The following is a 17,510-nucleotide window of genomic DNA, read 5'->3' as shown; positions in this document are numbered from 1 at the left end:
GTGCAAAATGTTAGAACTAGGGACTGGTCTGAGACTTCAGGAAACTGTCCAGCTGCCGGTGGGATCAGGTTCCTAAGAGAGGTTCTGAAATAGGGGTTTTAAAAACCCTAAATCGAGGCTCTCTGTCTGGAGGGGTAAGGATGCTGGGAATTGGATGGATAACTTTTTGGGTCTGCTTAGGTAGCGACCCTCATACCTGGGCATTGGGAGTGGCAGAATCCACGTCTTTCTTCTATTCTCTCTACACCCATCCATCCCCGCCGCTCAGAAGCCTTAGCTCTTCCCTTTCCACCAGAGGTTTCCAGCTGTTGATGGCAGGATGGACCTGGCTGCAGGGAGGAGGAGGGAACTCTCTGTCCCTCCCTCCTTCTCCATCTCCCCACCCTCCCTCCCTCCTCCTCCTGCTGCCGGCTCTCTGTCTCCCTCCCTCTTTCTCCTCTGAGGCTGTGGAGTCGCCTCGCAGCCGCGAGCCGCGAGCGCCCGGCTCCCAGTCCCGGCTTGGAACTGAAGTGTGTGAGTGCGGGTCCTGGCACCCACCCCGGAGCGGCGGGCCGGGTCTGAGGCCGCGCGCAGCGGTCAGCCGCGGAGGCCCCGTTCGAGACCCAGCCGGGGCGCGGAGAGCCAAGCGGCGGGCGGGCGCCGCGTCCGGGCGAATCCGGGGCAGGACCGCGGAAGGCAGGGAGACGGCCGCAGCAGAGGGCAGAGGGCAGAGGGCGGAGGGCGGAGAGCGGCCTGGCTCGCGAAGGGCGCCGCCCGGCCGGAACCGAGCTCTCCGCGGGAGTCTGCGGCCGGCAGCTGGGCGCGCACCCGGGCGGCCCCGAGTCCCGAGCGAGTCCCCGGCCAACGGCGGGGGGCGTGCCCCTCCCAGCCCCGCGCCCAGCCCGCGCGCGATCGCTGCGTGGCCGGGCATGTGAGCGGGAAGCCCGGGCTGCCAGCGCCAGGACGGCCGGAGGAGCAGCAGGAGCCGGAGCAGCGAACCCAGAGCCCGGCGCCCCGTAGAGTAGTAAGTGCGCCCCTCCGCGCCCCCTCCCGCCGTCGGAAGTTTGACACTCGCGCCCCCACGGTTCTGGGCACACGCCTGCTCTCAGCTCCGCGAGTTTCCATCCTTTGCAAAGTTTTCTGAGGAACGACAGACCCCCCCTGACCCCTTCAACGCCAGACGGTGGGGGCTCCTCGCGGGCAGACCGGGTCCTTGTAGAGAGGGGTGGCTGCCTGGCGAGTCTGTGGGCGGCTGTGGGTGGCTGTGCCTCTGCGCACCGAGCCAGCGGAGCTTGCGGGGCCCGCACACCCGCTCCTGGCCGACTGGCACCAGGTCTTTCTCACCAGCCTGTCTGTGCACCCAGTTCAAGGATTTCCCAGCGGGAAGCCGAGGCGACCTGTGCGCGCCCCGAGTGCACCCGGGGCTCGGGTGCAGGCGCCGGGACGCGGATTCCCCCATCCCCCGCCCCGCCCTGGTGTATGGGGTGCGGGGCTCCAGCCACGCCAACCTTCCCACCCTTTCAGGTCCGTTGCCCAGCAGACCAGCCGACCGGCGGGCGCTGTATCCTGTTTGTTTTCTGCTCCGGCTGCTCTCGTCTCGCCCCACTTCCACCTCCCACCTAGCCTCCTTACCACCCCCACCTCTCGCCATGGGATGTCGGAGGTGAACCTTTTCATCCCTATTTCATCACAAGAGCAAATCGTCCCTGGGTGTGTGTGGGGAGGCTGCTCTGTTCCCAGAGGCTCGCCATTGTTTTCCCACCCCGCGCGTTCCGTACGTAAACACACACACACACACACACACACGCACACACACACGTGTGTGTGTGCGTGTGTGCGTGTGCGTGTGTGTGTGTGTGTGCGCGTGCGCGCGCTCGCCGGCAGCTTCGAGTCCCGAGACGCGAAGGGATCGCCCGCGGGGTCTCCCAGCTGCCCGGCTGGATCTTGCAGCTGGAGCTGCTCCATTACTTCACCGGAGCTGGGGGTGGGGTGGGGTGCAGGAACGTGGGGGTGGCTTTAGAGTCCCGGGCGGGGCTGCGAGCTGTGCCTAGGCGGGAAGTGAATTTTGAACTTCAGCCCTGGACCTTTCCGGGAGGACCCCAGCGCACGAGCGGTGGCTCCCGCGCTGGAGGGCGGACAGCAGCTGCAAGGACTCCAGCGGCGTTCCTGGCAGCCGCCTTCGAGACAGGGGCTAGGAGAAAGCCGGCGAGTTTTCCTGGGAAGTTTGCTTTGACTCTGTGGGAATTTCCGGGCAGGGCGCCTCAGCGCTGGTGAGGGGGTCTGGCGTTAGACATCCAGGGAAGATCCTGCTGTTCTGGGAGGACTTTTCAGGGACCCTGGTTTACGCTGACTGGGCTCCCTTAGGAAGTGACGCTCCAGATGCTGGGATTCAGCACACTTTGGTCCTAATTCCTCACCTATGGGCATCGTGGGCTCCGGCGAGTCTAATTTTTCTAGATTTTCCTTTATGCAAAATGGGAAGAGTTATGCATACGTCTTTGAAATTGGCATCTAATGACTAGTTAAGGGGTAGTGGTTTGGAAGGCATGAACTATAGGAGGATAAGGAGCCCCCCCCCCAATTTGACCACTGAAAGCCAAGTATAGCTTAGTGGTTAACTGTCACTGGCGACATGATTTTAAGCAATTTAACCTTACTGCTGTGTGCCTCACTTTGCTCTTCTGCAAGCTAGGTTTAATATGAACAGTACCTACCTTATTGGGTTCTTGAAGACTAAAAGTCTTAATAAAATAAAGCTCATAGAACAGTGCCTGGCACATAGTGCTGGCACTATGTTCTTGTCATTGTTTCTAACCTGACCTTGTACAGAGCCCAGAAGAGCACTTTGGGACTGTGTTCATTTAATCAATTATAATAATTGTCCACTTCTGGGGAGGAAGAAACCTCACTCTTCTCACCCTTTCCTAATTTTGGCTCCTCAAATCCTACCTATTCCTTGTTTAGTTCCATCTTATTGAGTCTCTTATCTCCTCTGCACCCCCCTTCCTTCTTCCTCCCTCTCTCTGCCTTTACAATTTTTGTGAAAGGCACTCCTCCCATCTCTCAAATCAATTTGGCCCAAATTGCAGTGTGGAAATCAGGCCCCAGGAAGGAAGTGTCTCCACAGGGTGTCCCCTGAGTACTCTGGCCTGGGCTGCTGGCTCAGGATTGGATGTGCATTTGTGTCTCTGGGGCTGGGTGAATTTCCGGGGAGAGGAGCCCAGGTGTCTGGGTCTCAGGGGAAGAGTCAGATGGGATGGGCTGGGGCTGGGGCTGTTCCTGGGGGAGCGGTGATGTCTGGGTTGCCTGCTTCTGAGGCTCACTTGGGAACTGGAATGTCCCAGCTGCCTGGGCAGAATGGTTGTGGGATTTTGGATACCTGACAGTCCACAGTTTCACCTCCAACTCTCCACTTGCATGTAGAATATTTTCTAGGAATTTGGGTTTTTCACAAGCTCCCTTGTCCAATACGAGACTCTGAAAATACGCAGCTCACGTGAGGGGCGAGGTGGGAACAGGAGGAAGAGCAGGCTGCTGCTGGCCACCCACGCTGTCTCAGACAATGGGCTTCTCTCTCTCTCTGACCCTCTAACCCCCTCCCCAGGCATTGAAGATGGCCAGGAGGTTGGTTCTTGGTGCTTGGAAATCCTGCAAGTGGGCGTTTTCAGTGATGAGAACCAGCCAGTTTAGTCCTATTCATTCCTTTAACAGAAATTCGTTGAACATCTATTATGTGGGGCTTCAGGGGTGAATAAGACAGGTAGAATGCCTGCCTTCAGGGAGCCTTCTTCCTAGTAAGAGGGAACAGGCCATGCATAACTTGAAATAAGTAACCAAGACAATATTAGATCCTATATGATGTGAAAGAAATTCAACAGGGTGATGTGACAGAGAGCGTATATAGTCGGGGGCAGGGGTGGCCCTAGATAGGGAGGTCAGTGAAAGCCGCCCTAGGGAGAAGACTGCTTAGCGAGAGGCCTGAAGGATGAGAAGGAGCCAGTGGCACAAAGACCTGTAGAAAGTCTGGCAAATGAAAAATCCCTGAGGCCAGAATAGGGTTTGCAACAGCACTGTGGCTAGAGAGGGAGACCAGAGGAATCAGAGGAGGCCAGAGCCTGGTCCTAGGGACCTGCTAGGAGTGACTGGTTAGGAGCCTGAATTTTATGGCCAGGTGATGGGAACCCATTGGAGGGGAGAGACATCTGATTTATGGTTTTAAAAGATTATTTGGTACACAAGAAATGGTAATCAAAGTCGCCCCAGGGGAGGGAAACAGCGGCTAAGGAATGAGATGGAGGGAAAATGGTGTTTTCACTGTAGACTCTTTTGTCCTTTCTGACTGTAGTACCATGTGCATGTATCAACTACATGCCGCCCCCAAAAAGAGTAGTTAAAAAAGAGTAGCTTATAACCTGGAAACTGTACTTAGTAAGTGTAAAAAGTGATATAAAACTATATAGTATAGTACCAATTTTGTAAAGATAATATGTATACATACGCATCGTGCACACATACATAGAAAGAAGACTAGAAGGCTGCCTTGAAATGTTTCCAGAGGTTAATTCTAGATACTGGACATATGGTGATTTTTACTTCCTTCTGTATCTTCTGTTGACTTTTCCAATCTTCTACAATGGTCCTAAACCGCTTTTATAAGTGGGAAAAAGATGTAAAAAAGCAGCTTCGGCTGCTAAGCAGAGGATAGCTTGAAGGGGAGCAAGGATGGAAGCAGAGAGGCCAGCTAGGAGGCTGATTTGGAACCGAGGTGATGCCTTGGATTAGGGTGGGCCAATGGGAGATTGTAGAGCAGGTACAGCCAACAGGTCTCACTAACACACCATTGCCTGATATGAGGCTCTGCTCTTGCCTGGAGACGGTGGGCGTTCACCCTAACTCAGATTTTGTGATCAGGAGTGTGGGGATCCGTTATGGTGAAGGACCATTTCTAGTGCTGCCTTGGCTTTGGAAATGTCTCAGGTTCCAGCAACATCTTTATCCCCATCTTTCCTCGTAGTAGAGCGCGGCATCCTGAACATTTTGCTAGTTGGATAATTAGCAGATCAGGGCCACATGATGTATAAAGTGAGATGGATTTAGAGCCAGTGCATGGAGGGGTATGCGGTATATAACATCTCTGAGCTTGTTTTCCCGTCTGTGAGATATGACAATAACATCCAATGCCTGCCTTCTAATACATGGAGGCTTCCCCGTCTGATCATGTCTGCAGCAGGGCTCCAAGAATGGTAAGGGTCTTGAGTTTGCTGTTGCTAGACAAGTGTTTGATTGGGCTACGCTTGATTCTGCAAAGGTGTTCCTCTCTCTGGAGATGCTTCAAGGCTAGCCTTTATTGGGCAGCCCCCCAAGTAGGTCGCTAGGTAGCAGAAACTGATGCCTCTGGAAAAAGTGGAATTCAAATGCAGCTGTGTCCATGTGCCCCTCCCCCAGCTACTTTCAGGGGTGAAGCTGAGTGTTTGCAAAGGGCTCTGTGCTGGGAAGGCCCCGCCAGGCCCACAGTAAATCGTGCTTTGAATGGGAATTATTTTTGTGCTCAGTGTTTGCTTAAGAGGTTCACTCCTGCCTGAACTCGCTGTGATCCTCACCCTTTGCTGGTCTCCTTCCTAGAACCTGGATGTTTTAGCCAAGAAGACTATCACAGTGCCTGTTACCAGGCAGGGAAATCAGGGTCCATGAAGATCTCTTTCATGGCTTTCAAGCAGGAAGACATGACCTGAATTGGGGTCTTTGCCTGGGTAACCCCATTTTAACTGCCCCTTCCTTAGTCCTTCTTTCAGCTCCTTAGAAAGACTTGATTGGGAGATTTGTTACAGACCAGCTTATCAGGGCCACCTTCAACCTCTGCCACCTTCTCTGGTTGGGGTGATGCTGCTTCTTTTAAAAATTCAAATACTTCCTCTGAGCAGTAGTGATATGGTAGTTATCTCCTAAGGGTGGGGTGGAGCGGGGTGGAGCATACTGTTCAGCCTGGTGCCTTGGAGCTAGCACAGAGACCCATGTATCTATCCCTGCTCTAGCTTCATGGTGATGAAGGCCCTTGTGGCTCCTCCAGGAAAAGGTTTGTGTCTACTCTGCATGGTCCATGGCATGGAACCTCGCAGTTCCTACCCATGACTCCATGCACGTTCTTGGCTCTCTTACCTCTGAAGACCCTACTGGTCCTGTGACTTGGCCTATCTGAAAGGGGCCGGAAGCCCTGCAGCCCTTCAGCTCAATCCTAGGTGTTATCAGGGAGAGTTTTGATGTACTCAGAGATGGAACAGCGCCAGTGGTCAGTTAGACCTCCAAGAGGCTGTGAGGTGAGGAGGAAGTGGCTGGGGTTTCCCCGTCTCCTCCCAAGGTCATCTGTGGGCAAACCCAAGGACTGGGCACAGCCCGAGATATGCTGTGTGTGACTGTCATTTCAATGTGAGTGTGCGTGCGGGAACAAGCTAGGAGAGCACAGGGGCTGAGATTTGTACCCAAAAGTTGAAGGTTCCAGCCCGAAGTGTTTTTTCTTTTGGTGGGGGTAGGGGTGGGTGGAAGGGTATATAGGGAAGGAAAGAAGTAGGGACAGTCTCTCCAGCTGCCACCTTTTTTCCTAAATAGCGTCACTACCCAGGTGCTTTTGGGAAGCCTGACACAGACCATCAAACCAAATTCAGATCCTTTGATACACAGCATTCAGACTCCCCTCCCCTCAGAAGTGGCCTTAGCATTTAAATGGTCTTGGCATGAAACCCCATAAACAGCCTAAAGGATTGTGGCCAGGTTGGGGGAGGAGCTTAGTGTTACCCACCCACCTCCAACCTTGTCTCCCTGTGTCTCTGGGACATGTCCAAGGTAGGGTTTTAGTTTTTAGACTTGAGGGGAGGAGAATGGGCAGAGGCCACAGACTGAGCAGGAACCTTCTGCCCCTTCCCCTAGTGGTTTAGGTCTGTGATCCCTGCCAGGCCTGGAGCTCCCTGGGGGATCCGCCCCAGAGGAGGCCAGACTGTTCTCCTCCTTTCGCCCTACCTCCCCCATCCCCGCCCCGGCTTGACTCAGAATGGAATGTGCAGCCTGTGGAACAGGATGGGGTGAGAACTGGTTCCCAGAGGGCCTGGTCCCGCCCCTTCTCCAAAGTGGGTGGGGGACCCTGGGGCTGACTGGCTCCTTGGCACAGCTAGAGGTTCCCCTGCCAGTCCCAGGCCTGTGCTGAGTTGGGGCAGAGGTAGATGACATGGGGTTCAGGTCCAGCCATTTGAAGGGACAGCCAGGGGGTTTCCTTTTAAGTCCAAGATGAGGGTAGGTGGCCGATTAGAGGCCAGGTGAAGCAGGCAAAGCGGATCCTCCCAACTCCCACAGCTGGGGTGGCCTGCCCTGGACCAACAGCCTTTGTTGGCTTCTTTTTAAAAATTGCGGTTTATATTTATTTTGTTATTTCTATATTTCTGTAGTTTCTAAAAGTAGTACAACAATGTTATATTTTTATAATCAGAATGGCAAGGGTTTAAAATATATGTAGAATTGCCAGACAGTGAAACAAAAAGTAGTTGTCCATTTACTCTCTGGAAGACCAAAAGGAGTTGAGGCTTGACCAGCACTAGAATATTCTGCGGAAGAAAGGATCCCTGGCAGGAGGAGTAATAGTGGGAATATGCGAAGAAGCCTGTAGGACTGGACTGATACCCTTTCAAGATGACAGTTGAGTGGGCCCCGTGGACCCCACTGATGGGCTAGGCTGGGGTGGGTGGCCCAGGGACCCAGGCCCTTGAGGCCTCCTGTGTTGGCCCTGGCACCTGGGAGGTGGCAGGAAAGGGAGTGTAGCCTTGGCTTAAGTTGCCCTCATGCTGACACGAGAGAATTAAAATTAACTCTTGCCTGGCTACACAAGGCAGGCCTTTCACTCTCACTGTGGAGGGTGAGGGGAGTTTTCTGTTTAAGTGTGTGGGATGTGAAGCTCTGTCAAGTCTTCGCCCCCCACCTCCCAACCCTATTGAAGGAGTCTGAAGTCATTCACCCATCCCGTGAGGCTTTGGTTCCAGGCCTGTCCCTTGAGGGGTGGGGTGGAGTGGGGTGGAGTGGGGAAGGAAGGGCAAATAAAAGGTTAGTGGGGAGGGGCTGGAAGGACGGCTGTGTGCAGGTACAGCCAGGCTGTCAGAGGCAGGTGGGGTGAGGGGAGTGGGGAATGAATGGGAGTTGTTGAAAGCAGAAGGGAGTGGCCCCTTCAGCCCCTGCCATTTCTCTGGCTTGCCTGGCTCTTTTTCTTGGCTGGTGGAGAGAGTGTGCGAGTGTGCGAGCATGCGAGCATGCGTGTGTGCGTCCATGTGCATGAGCATATGCGCATGTGCATGTATGTGTTTAGGCAGCCAGTTGGGAGCTTGGTCAGCCCCCTTCTGACCCCTGGGGAACCGGGCAAAGCCTCTGAGAGCCCAGGGAGACAGTGGGGACATTAGACCAGTGTCAAGGAGGAAAGGGGAGAGTGGACTGGGAGGCAAAGAAAGAGGCAGGTGGGTGCCATGCCGAGGAGAGGCAGAGGGAGGCCCTCCTCTTGTCCCTCCTCCCGAGCTCCAGTCTCCCATGTCCTCTGAGCCCCACACGATTGGGGTTTCAATCCCGGTCTATCTGGGGAGCAGCACACAGTGGGCAATCACTCTCCATCCCTCCCTTCTGTCTCTGTAAGCTCAATTTCCTCCTGCAGTGTCCTTGTGAGCATGGAACCGCAGCCGCCCCTCACATCAGGAGTGGATGATGTGGGAATCTGGCCAGGGCGAGGGGCCAGAGAGAGGAGTGGGAGGGAAAGAGCTGGTGGTGGGTCAGTGAGGTCCCGAAGCTGGGGCTGGTGGGACAGGGAGGGGAGATGGGCTCAGCCTTCACCCACAGGTACCTTAGACAGGAAGCAGGGTCAGAGAACTGAGAAGGGACTTGTGTCACATCTGGTCTGGAGCAGAGGTACACAGCAGAAGAGCTTTCTTTTTGGTATCTGAGGAAGTGAAAGGATGAACTTTACTGCTGTCTGACAGAATTACTGTAACAAGTATCTAAGTCTGAGTGAATGAGGCTCTTAGAGTTGTGCAGTGCACAGTCTGCACAGTTGGCCGTGAGGGCCCTGTCGGAACTGGCTCGGACCATTCAGGGACTTAGCGTGGGTTTTTTGTTGTTGTTGTTGTTGTTATTGTTTTTTAATTTTTTAAAATTTTATTTTTAATTACATTTGACATATAATATTATATTAATTTCAAGTGTACAACATAGTGATTCAACATTTATATATCTTACAAAGTGATCACCACGATAAATATAGTGACCATTCATCAACATACATAATTCTTAGGATATTATTATTGACTCTATTCCCTATGCTGTACATTACATCCTTGCGGCTTATTTTATAACTGGAAGTTTGCATTTCTTAATCTCCCTTCCCCTTTTCCACCTTACTTCCCACCCCCACCCCCTCTTCTCTGGCATCAGTTTGTTCTCTGTATCTATGAGTTTGTTTCTGTTTTGTTTGTTTGTTTACTTTGTTTTTTTAGATTCCACATATTAGTGAAAACATATGGTATTTGTCTTTCTTTTTTGACTTATTTCACTTAGCATAATACCCTCTAGGTTTACCCATGTTGTTGCAAATGGTACAATTTCATTCTTTTTTATGGCTGAGTAATATTTCATTGTATATTTGTACCACTTTATCCATTCATCTGTTGATAGACATCTATGTTGCTTTCATTCCATATCTTGGCTATTGTAAAGAATGTTACAGTGAACATAAGTGTGCATATTATTTTTTTGAATTCGTGTTTTGGACTTCTTTGGCTGAATACCCAGAAATGGAATTGGTGGGACCTATGGTAGTTCTATTTTTAATTTTTTGAGGAACTCCCATACTGCTTTTTATAGTGTCTGCACCAGTTTACAATCCCAGCAGTGCGTGAGGGTCCTTTTCCTCCACATCCTCGCCAGCACTTGTTGTTTGTTCTTTTTGATGATAGCCATTCTGACAGGCGTGAGGTTGGGACCTATGGTTTTCATAATGGAAGTTTTCTTCTCTTCCGCTAGCTCTGCTTGGCCTTAGAGCCATCCTCCTCAACATGACACCCCCAATCCGGAGGTGATTCTTGGCTATCGTTTACCCCTTTCTGGGCAGTGATTGACTTGGAGCTTGGGGAACCAGAATTGAAAGGAGAGCCGGTGTGCAAGCTTAGGTTGGGTGTGTTGGGCAGTTTAGAGTGGATCTGGAGTTGGACCATAACCATCCTTCTTGTGGAATCAGAGTCCTGTTTGAATAATTGGCCACAGGTATAAGGGACCTTGAGATTCCCAAGGCAAAGCTGGATGGGGCAGGGAAGGCTGATGGGCGAATGGGGAGAAGAGGTTCCTGCCTCCCCTGACAGCATCCCCTCCACCAGGCCCTTTTGCTGGCCTTCTACCCACAGGGTCTCCTCTGTGTCCTACCTTTCTCCATGTCCCATTATGAAAACTCACCCATCCCTTGCCCCTCAGGATCCTGCCCCTTGATATCTGAAGAGATTGCTGGCTAATTGGATTTAGCAACCTAAGTTCAGGTGCCGGTGACAACAGGGAACTACTGAAGCACTTGAGCCTTCTCACCAGCCACAGGGCCTTATTAGTCCACGAGGTGACTCTCCCAGTGGGAACTTGGAATAGAGGTGGAGTGGGTGTTTGGCCTGTGGGAGCCTGCTCAGTTCATCCATCCGCTCAGCATATGTGTAGCGAGTGCCCGCCTCTTGGCTGCTAGTGCCCTGCTACACTGGGCTAACAGACCAGCATAGCCCTTACACAGTTTCGAGGAAGATAAAGAGAAGTAAATAATTGATTAGATACTGACTGACAAGAGTGGAGGTAGGGAGGTGCAGGGTGGAGTGCTTTGGGAGCACTCAAGATGGGTACCACAGCCAGATTTGGGCAGTCAAGGAAGGCTCCCTGGAAGAGGAAACAAAGACCCAGAGAATGAGGAGATAGCTTGGCTAGAACAGGTGAGAGAGAGGAGAAGGTTGTGAGGGCAGATCCCCTTGTTTCCCAGAGGCTCCACCTGGGTCTCCAAGAGCATGTCAGATGACCATCCTGACTTTGGGAGGGGGTTAAGTAGGGGGCATTCGAAGACAGGGCGGCTAGGGGCTCCTGGTGCCCAGAGGCCTTGTTCAGCTATGAGTCGTGTGTGCCAGGACACGGGGACATGGGTTTTGCGGTACACTAATATGTAGGGATGTGTGGGGGCTGCTTGTGGTGTGGTGCTGTGGGTTCCAGTGGGACTAGAGCATAGTGCAGTGTGTGGCCCAAGCAGCCCAGGGATTGGAAGCCCAAGCCTCGCCCAGGCAGCTGCAGGGGGTGCAGGATTGCCAGGACCAACTGCAAATTAGCCAGGCTGGCGTTAAATGCCTTTGCTACTTCTCTTTCTCTCCTCCCCTCCCGTTCCTCCCTGCCTTCCTGAAAATCAACAACTGTGTCAACAGCGGGGTGATTGTGCTTGGCCGGCAGCCTCCAGGGCTGCCAGGACCAGGCAGGTGCTGGCAGGGGCTGTCGGAGCCCCACGCTGGGAGCAAGCTGGGCCTGGCTGCCAGGGCTGCAGGATAAACAAGGCCGCACACAGGCTGGCCAGGAGGGAGGGAGCCCATGGGCAGGCAGGAGGGAGAACAGGTGTCTCAGGAGCACTGCAGACACAAAGGACCTCTTGTCTCCTCCTCCCTGGCCCCAGAGAGCAACCCCCCTCCTCCCTCTCTCAGGCCCAGTCCTGAGACCAGTGGCCAGGTCAACTAGGGGTGTGGGGAGTGAGGGAAGGGCAGGTCCCGACCTCTAGACTCCCCCTGCCTCTTGGTGCTTGTTTTTCTTGCTTCAGATGAGGTAAAACCAATCCTGACTGGGGCAGGGTTGGAGTGGGGGGAGTCGGGCACACTAGCCACACCCATCATGAGACCTCAGTGAATCTCAGTTTCCCCACTGGAAAGCCAGAAAGACCCCTCACTCCTGCTAGGGTGCCCAAGGAAGAAACGGATGGGAGATGTGAAGGGCACCTGGCGCTTTTGGGAGGAAAGAAGCACTGAATGTCAGAGGTGATGGAAGATGGGTTGACAAGTAGGGAGCCCTGGGCCAAGGCATTCCAGGTGGAATTAGAGGCTGGAGGACTTTGGGGTGCAGCAACATCCTTCTTCTATACCTCGTTATGAAACAAACCTTTACTGAGCACCTGCCATGTGCCAGGCACTGTACTCGGGTTGGGGGAGGCAAGGAAAAATAATACAGTACCAGCACAGACCGGCAGATTCTGCCGCCGACTGCCTGTGTGGTCTTGGGTAAGTAACTTAACCTCTCTGTGTCTCAGTTTCCTCATCTGTAAAATGGAGGTGATAATAGTCACTGCCTGGTGGGGCTGTCGTGATTGTTAAGCATGTTGTATAGTAAGCACTATATAAGAGAAGGCCATTACTGTCCCTGTGTCTCAGAGAATCGGGAGCAGAAATCTAGCCAGAGCCTGGGAACTAGGCAAGTAAAAAACAATTGCAGTCCAGTCAAGTACTGGAGACCTGGATGTCCAAGGGCTCTGGAATGCCCTGGAGAAACAATCAACTTTGCTTCGGATTACTAGGGAGTGATTTATGAAGGGCCAGGACATCTGAGCTGGGCTTTGAGTGAGGTGTAGGAGTTTTCTGGTGAAGAATGTAGGACGGGCCTTCTAGGTAGAGGCACCTAGTGACCAGAGCGTAGAGATGTGAAAGTGCAGGTCTGTACCTGTATTATAGATGGTGAGGACAACGGCTGGAGGGGTGCCTGGGCCAGGCTGAGAAGACTTCAGGCTCATCCCAGCTTGCTTCGAGGGGGAGGTGCCAATTTTGGTTGTCACACCGTGTCTTTCTCCTCGTTTTTACTTCCTCCACACCATACATTATGAAAAACTTAGTCTCACTCACTCTGTAGTATCTTTAATTTATAGAGAAGCAGGATTGTTTAGTGAAAACACCACAGAGTTTTAGAGTCAGAAAGTTCTAGATTTGAAAATTTTGGATGTTGAATCTTGATATTGGGCCATATACCTAATTTCTTTAAGTCTCATTTTCCTTTTCCACAGAATGGGGTAATGGATCTCCCCTGGGGCTGGGTGAGTGTGGGATAAGAGAGAAAGGTGAGCCAAGTACTCACGACCCTCGGTTGCATAGTAAATGGGAGCTTTGAGGATCACTCCTTGTGTGGTACTGTCCGTGTCAGGCCCTTCCTGGGCCTCGGTTTCTGTATCTGTAACGCGGAAACGACTGTGTCTCCTTCCTTCCATGATTTTTGAACTGGTAATAGGCCGTGGGCAGATCAGTCACGCTGGGAGGCTCCAGACCAGAGGGGCCGGACGCTGGCCTTCCTGTGGCAGCGCGGGGCCTGCAGGGCTGAACTGAAGGGAGCTGACTCCACAGCGGCTGTAGCAGCGGTTCCAGGCTCGGTGCTGCTCCCTGTGCATCAGGCAGTGGGGCCCCCGCCCTGCCTTTCCCACAGGGGTGAAGCACCTCAGAGGCCCTCTGGCTTCTTCCTGTGACTGCAGAGCTGGTGATGAGGGCTTGTGGGCAGCGGGGGCCAATGGGCAGACTGAGACTCTGGTCTAGCTTTGGCTTATGTGCCCTCTGGCCTCTTGGAAACTTGCTTTTCCCATCTGCAACTTGGAAAGACCCATTGTGACCCCTGCCAGGATGAAATGAGAATGCTGGGCTGCTGTGGCAGTAGTCATATAAGGACAATGACAGCCATCTTGGTCATTTTTGTTGCAGTTTTAGAACTCCAGATGTGGAGTCAGACGCCTCTCCATAAACCTGCGTTGTCACTTGGTGCCCCCACCCTCCCGGTTGGCCTCCCTCCATGTGGCTTATGTCAGGGCTGCCTCACAACACCTGTGATCAGGAAGGGCTGAGAGTATCTAACTGCCCATCCTGTGGGCGAGGAGACTGAGATTTGGAGATGGGGACTTGTCCAAACGGTGGGGCTTCCTTGTCCTGCACTGGTTGTCTGCAGGGGTGAGCTAGCTGGTCCACACCGTGTGTCTGACCCTGTGAAGAACCGGTGGAAACCCACTCTGGGATTCGCTGCAGAGCCCCCTGGCCTCCTGCGGTTGCTTTTGAGGAATTGGTGATAGGAAGGGCCGGGGCACTGAGGGATGTCTAGAGCCCATAGGGTCTCCTGACATTTGCAAGGAGCCTATCCCGAGACCAGGTTGGAAGCATGTTTGCCTAGGCAGAGGCCACTATTCTCCTTTCCACCCTCACTTGCCACTTCGGTCGTGCCCGGTGTGAGCACATGTGTGTTTTGTCTTCTTTGTCTGTACTCATGTTTCTCAGGTGGCTGCAAGGTGAGGTGAGGCCAAAGAGAGAAGTTGGTGCAAAGGGGAATGCTGGGAGGTGTGGCTGGGGACAGTACTCTGGGATGCCCTGACCAGGCTGCAGATAGCTTCCTAGGTAACCCTGAGTGAGAGGGTTAGAAAGAAAGAGCAACAGTCACACTTGGATTTTTTCAAGGGCATGTACATATTTACATGCAATTTGTATATAACCAATACAGCGAACACAATTTTATAATCTATCTCCCGGCATATTCAGATCTGTCTTTTATACCATTGTTCTTTGCAAATATGGCTGCTTCTGGCTTTTTGCTCATCTATGCCTTCTTACTCCTGTCCCATTTCCCCCAATGACCCTTCTCAGAAGGCAGGAGACTGAGAATGGAGTCAGCTCCAGGTCACTTTCTACATATCTGCCCTCCCTGGGGGCAGCACAGAGGGCTGGACAAGCCACTGATCTTCAGCAGGGACGCACAGGCCCAGTCAGTCATTCTACCACTCCCCGGCGGCTCTGCAGTCACAGGAAGAAGCCAGAAGGCCTCTGAGGTGCTTCACCCCTGTGGGAAAGGCAGGGCGGGGGCCCCACTGCCTGATGCACAGGGAGCAGCACCGAGACTGGAACCGCTGCGAATGGGTACCGGCGAGCCTTCGCACGCAGGCGCACAGTGCTTGGGACTTAGCAGGTGCTCAGTAAATGTGAGGATAAAGTGAAATTAGAGACAGAAGGATTTCCTCTGGGCCTGGCTGTTGTGCTTGTGACCAGCGAGTCTAGTGTGGAAAAGGGAGCACCCGGGGGTTCTGGGGTGGTAAGAATCCATTTCTCTCTCTGACTGTGGCCAAAGGAGGTATTTAGTTCTCTTCTTGGCCTTGCAGGAAATAGCGCTGGGGGTGAGAGAAGCCCAGGCCTTCTATTATTTTGTTTTCCAGATTGAGAATATGTAATGAGCAATTTACGACACCCAGGTCTCCAGCCAAGCACATTCTGTTCTCCAGTGTTGAGGAGAATCTTAGGGGCCATGGCAAGAGGCTGGACAGGAAAGAGCACGGGTCAACAATTTCATGATTGACTGTGTGGCGTCCTGGCCTGTGCTAGGGGACAGTTTTAGTGCAGGGCCAATTCAAACCCAGCCCTGTGCAGGCAGATGCCCTTCTGTATGGCATGGCATTCCCACCTGAACTCAAATGGCTCTTGAAAGCAGGGCAGGTAGGCTCTCCTCTCACACTCATGCCCACTGGGCCTCGGGCTCCAGATTCTTCTCTGAAATGGGGTCAGGGCACTGATGTTTAGAACATCAGTCACTGTAGGGTTTGTTGAGATGGCAGGGCCCGGGAAGACCCCTATGAGGAACGGAGAGCAGCTGTGTGCTAGAGGACCCCGGAAGAGGGGGAGCTGGCAAGATGACCACCCTGTGGAAAGTATGGCGCACATGCAAAACAACCCCCTTTCTGCAGAAGTGCTGAGCTGGTGGAATTTAGCTCGGTGGCTGCGAGATCGGGGCAGTAGATAGAGCTCTGCGGGTGCCTGGGCCGTGTGTGCAAGGTTGTGTGGGGGACAATGGAGAGGGCAGGAGCAGCACCTGGGGAGACTCCTCCACCAGGCTGGCCTCTGCACTTCCCCGGGCTTATCACACGTCTCCGTTCCTGGAAGCAAGTCTCCTTCCTCCATCCGCCCCTCACGTAAGTTGGTTTCATCCTTTCCTTGCTGTCCCCTCATTCTCCTCCCAACTCTGGCTTGGACTAGAAGTAGTTACGTTAACCTTTCTTCAGGGGGTGGGGAGATTTCTCAGGGTCAGGGCCGGTGGTGCCTGGTCCCCTGGCCTCGGCCTCGCTGCTGCGAGGGTCTCAGGCTGCTCTGAGGAGAGTGAATCTCTCAAGTTGTGGATTCCTGCAACCCAGCGGGTCTCTAAGCTTGGTGCCATTGCTTGATTGGGAAGGGCCGACTTGCTGGAGGGAGAAAACGTTTCTGTGGGACTCTGGAAGGAGCCAGGGTAGAGAATCTGTGCGTTGAGCAGTGGGGAAGATGGACGTTGGGCACTGAGAGAACAGGCCTGGTTTCCAGCTGTGAGGTTTGGACCATTATTTTTATCCTCACACAGCTGATTGCCACTCAGTCCTGAAGCGGGTACTTGTCCTCTGTTCTCAGGTTGACATCCTTCTCCCTGGCTAGCTCAAGGCTGTTGCTAGGGTTCATGAAAGGATGAACTCGGAGATTCAATTCAGCACAGATAAGTTCAGTAAAGTGTGTGTGGAGCACATACTCTGGGCCCAGCACCAGACTTGGCTCCACTAGCAACCCCGTGGCCTGCTAAGGCAAATAGTAGTGGGGCACCTCTGCACCAGGGGCTTTGAGGGGTCCTTCTGAGGGAAAGGGAGGGCCTTGGCTTAGATGGAAATTACCAAGGTCGTAGCAGGCCAGGGAGCTAGGACTTTGTTGATAATGAGGAACCAGAGAATATTTCAGAGAACTTTCAGGATGGTGGCTCATTCATTCAGGCTGAAACTTCTCTCTCACTGTTCTATGACAAATTCTAACAGATCTCTGTTCTCTTTCTTTCCTTAAAGACATTTTGCTGCCTTCAATCATGCTAAACTGTTTAGCGGTCAAGACAACTGTACCTTCCCTGCCAGGGCTAGTCGGATCCCAGGGTGTGGGGCCGCACCGGCAGCCCTGGGTGGTGGGGATGTCCCTTTTCCCTGTCTTCCCTGACCTATGCCACCCTTGGCTTTGGTCCCACTGGGCCCAAGTGCACGAGTATGGGTGGCCAGCTTTCCTGGGAAATCTAACATGTGCCATTTCTAAACGAATGGGCAAATTTATATTGTTTAGAAATATATTGAGAAATATTAATCTCTATATGTCTTTTTAAAAGGCAATGGTTTGATATGGTTTTGAACAAATGAGATAGGGAGTTGGGCGAGCTTTACCAAACCCTCATTATGCAAAGGCACTGGGTGAGGCTGGCGGAGAGGAGACCAGACCCTGTCCCGGTCTGGAGTGGTGAGACGAAATCCTAGGAGACCACGCTGCACTGTGGGAACAAAGCCTTTCAGCAGAGTTGGCCGGGGCAGGACTGATGGTGTCGGTTGCGTCTCCGCAGCCTTGGGTTAGGGAGTCTCGGGGTGAGCTGGAGTTCGACAGATCTAGATTTGAGTGCTGGTTTTGCTTCTTCTAAGCTGTGTGATTTCTGGCAAATACCAGAACTTTCTTAGGGCCTACTTTTCT

The 17,510-nt window shown here is 53.0% G+C and overlaps 1 protein-coding gene across 5 annotated transcripts in view; it reads left to right on the top strand.

Annotated features, from left to right (window-relative positions):
* The first annotated feature begins 404 nt into the window (after window positions 1–404).
* Window positions 405–17,510, top strand: part of SOX13 (SRY-box transcription factor 13) — a 45,599-nt gene continuing 28,493 nt past the window's right edge. Inside the window, exons 1-2 of one of the 5 annotated variants that reach the window (XM_039881843.1) lie at window positions 405–1,003; window positions 1,504–1,642. In XM_039881843.1, coding sequence (XP_039737777.1) covers window positions 1,629–1,642 — 14 coding nt within the window. In that variant the 5' untranslated portion in view covers window positions 405–1,003; window positions 1,504–1,628. Of the gene's footprint in view, window positions 1,004–1,503; window positions 1,643–14,928; window positions 15,965–17,510 lie in introns of those variants that run through there. The other 4 variants (XM_039881845.1, XM_039881848.1, XM_039881841.1 and 1 more) reach the window with 4 other exon arrangements.

The sequence above is a fragment of the Pteropus medius genome, unplaced genomic scaffold, assembly GCF_902729225.1.
Source record: "Pteropus medius unplaced genomic scaffold, Ma_sr-lr_union100, whole genome shotgun sequence".
NCBI classification, from domain to species: Eukaryota; Metazoa; Chordata; class Mammalia; order Chiroptera; family Pteropodidae; genus Pteropus; species Pteropus medius.
This window is presented reverse-complemented; position numbering and strand designations above follow the sequence as displayed.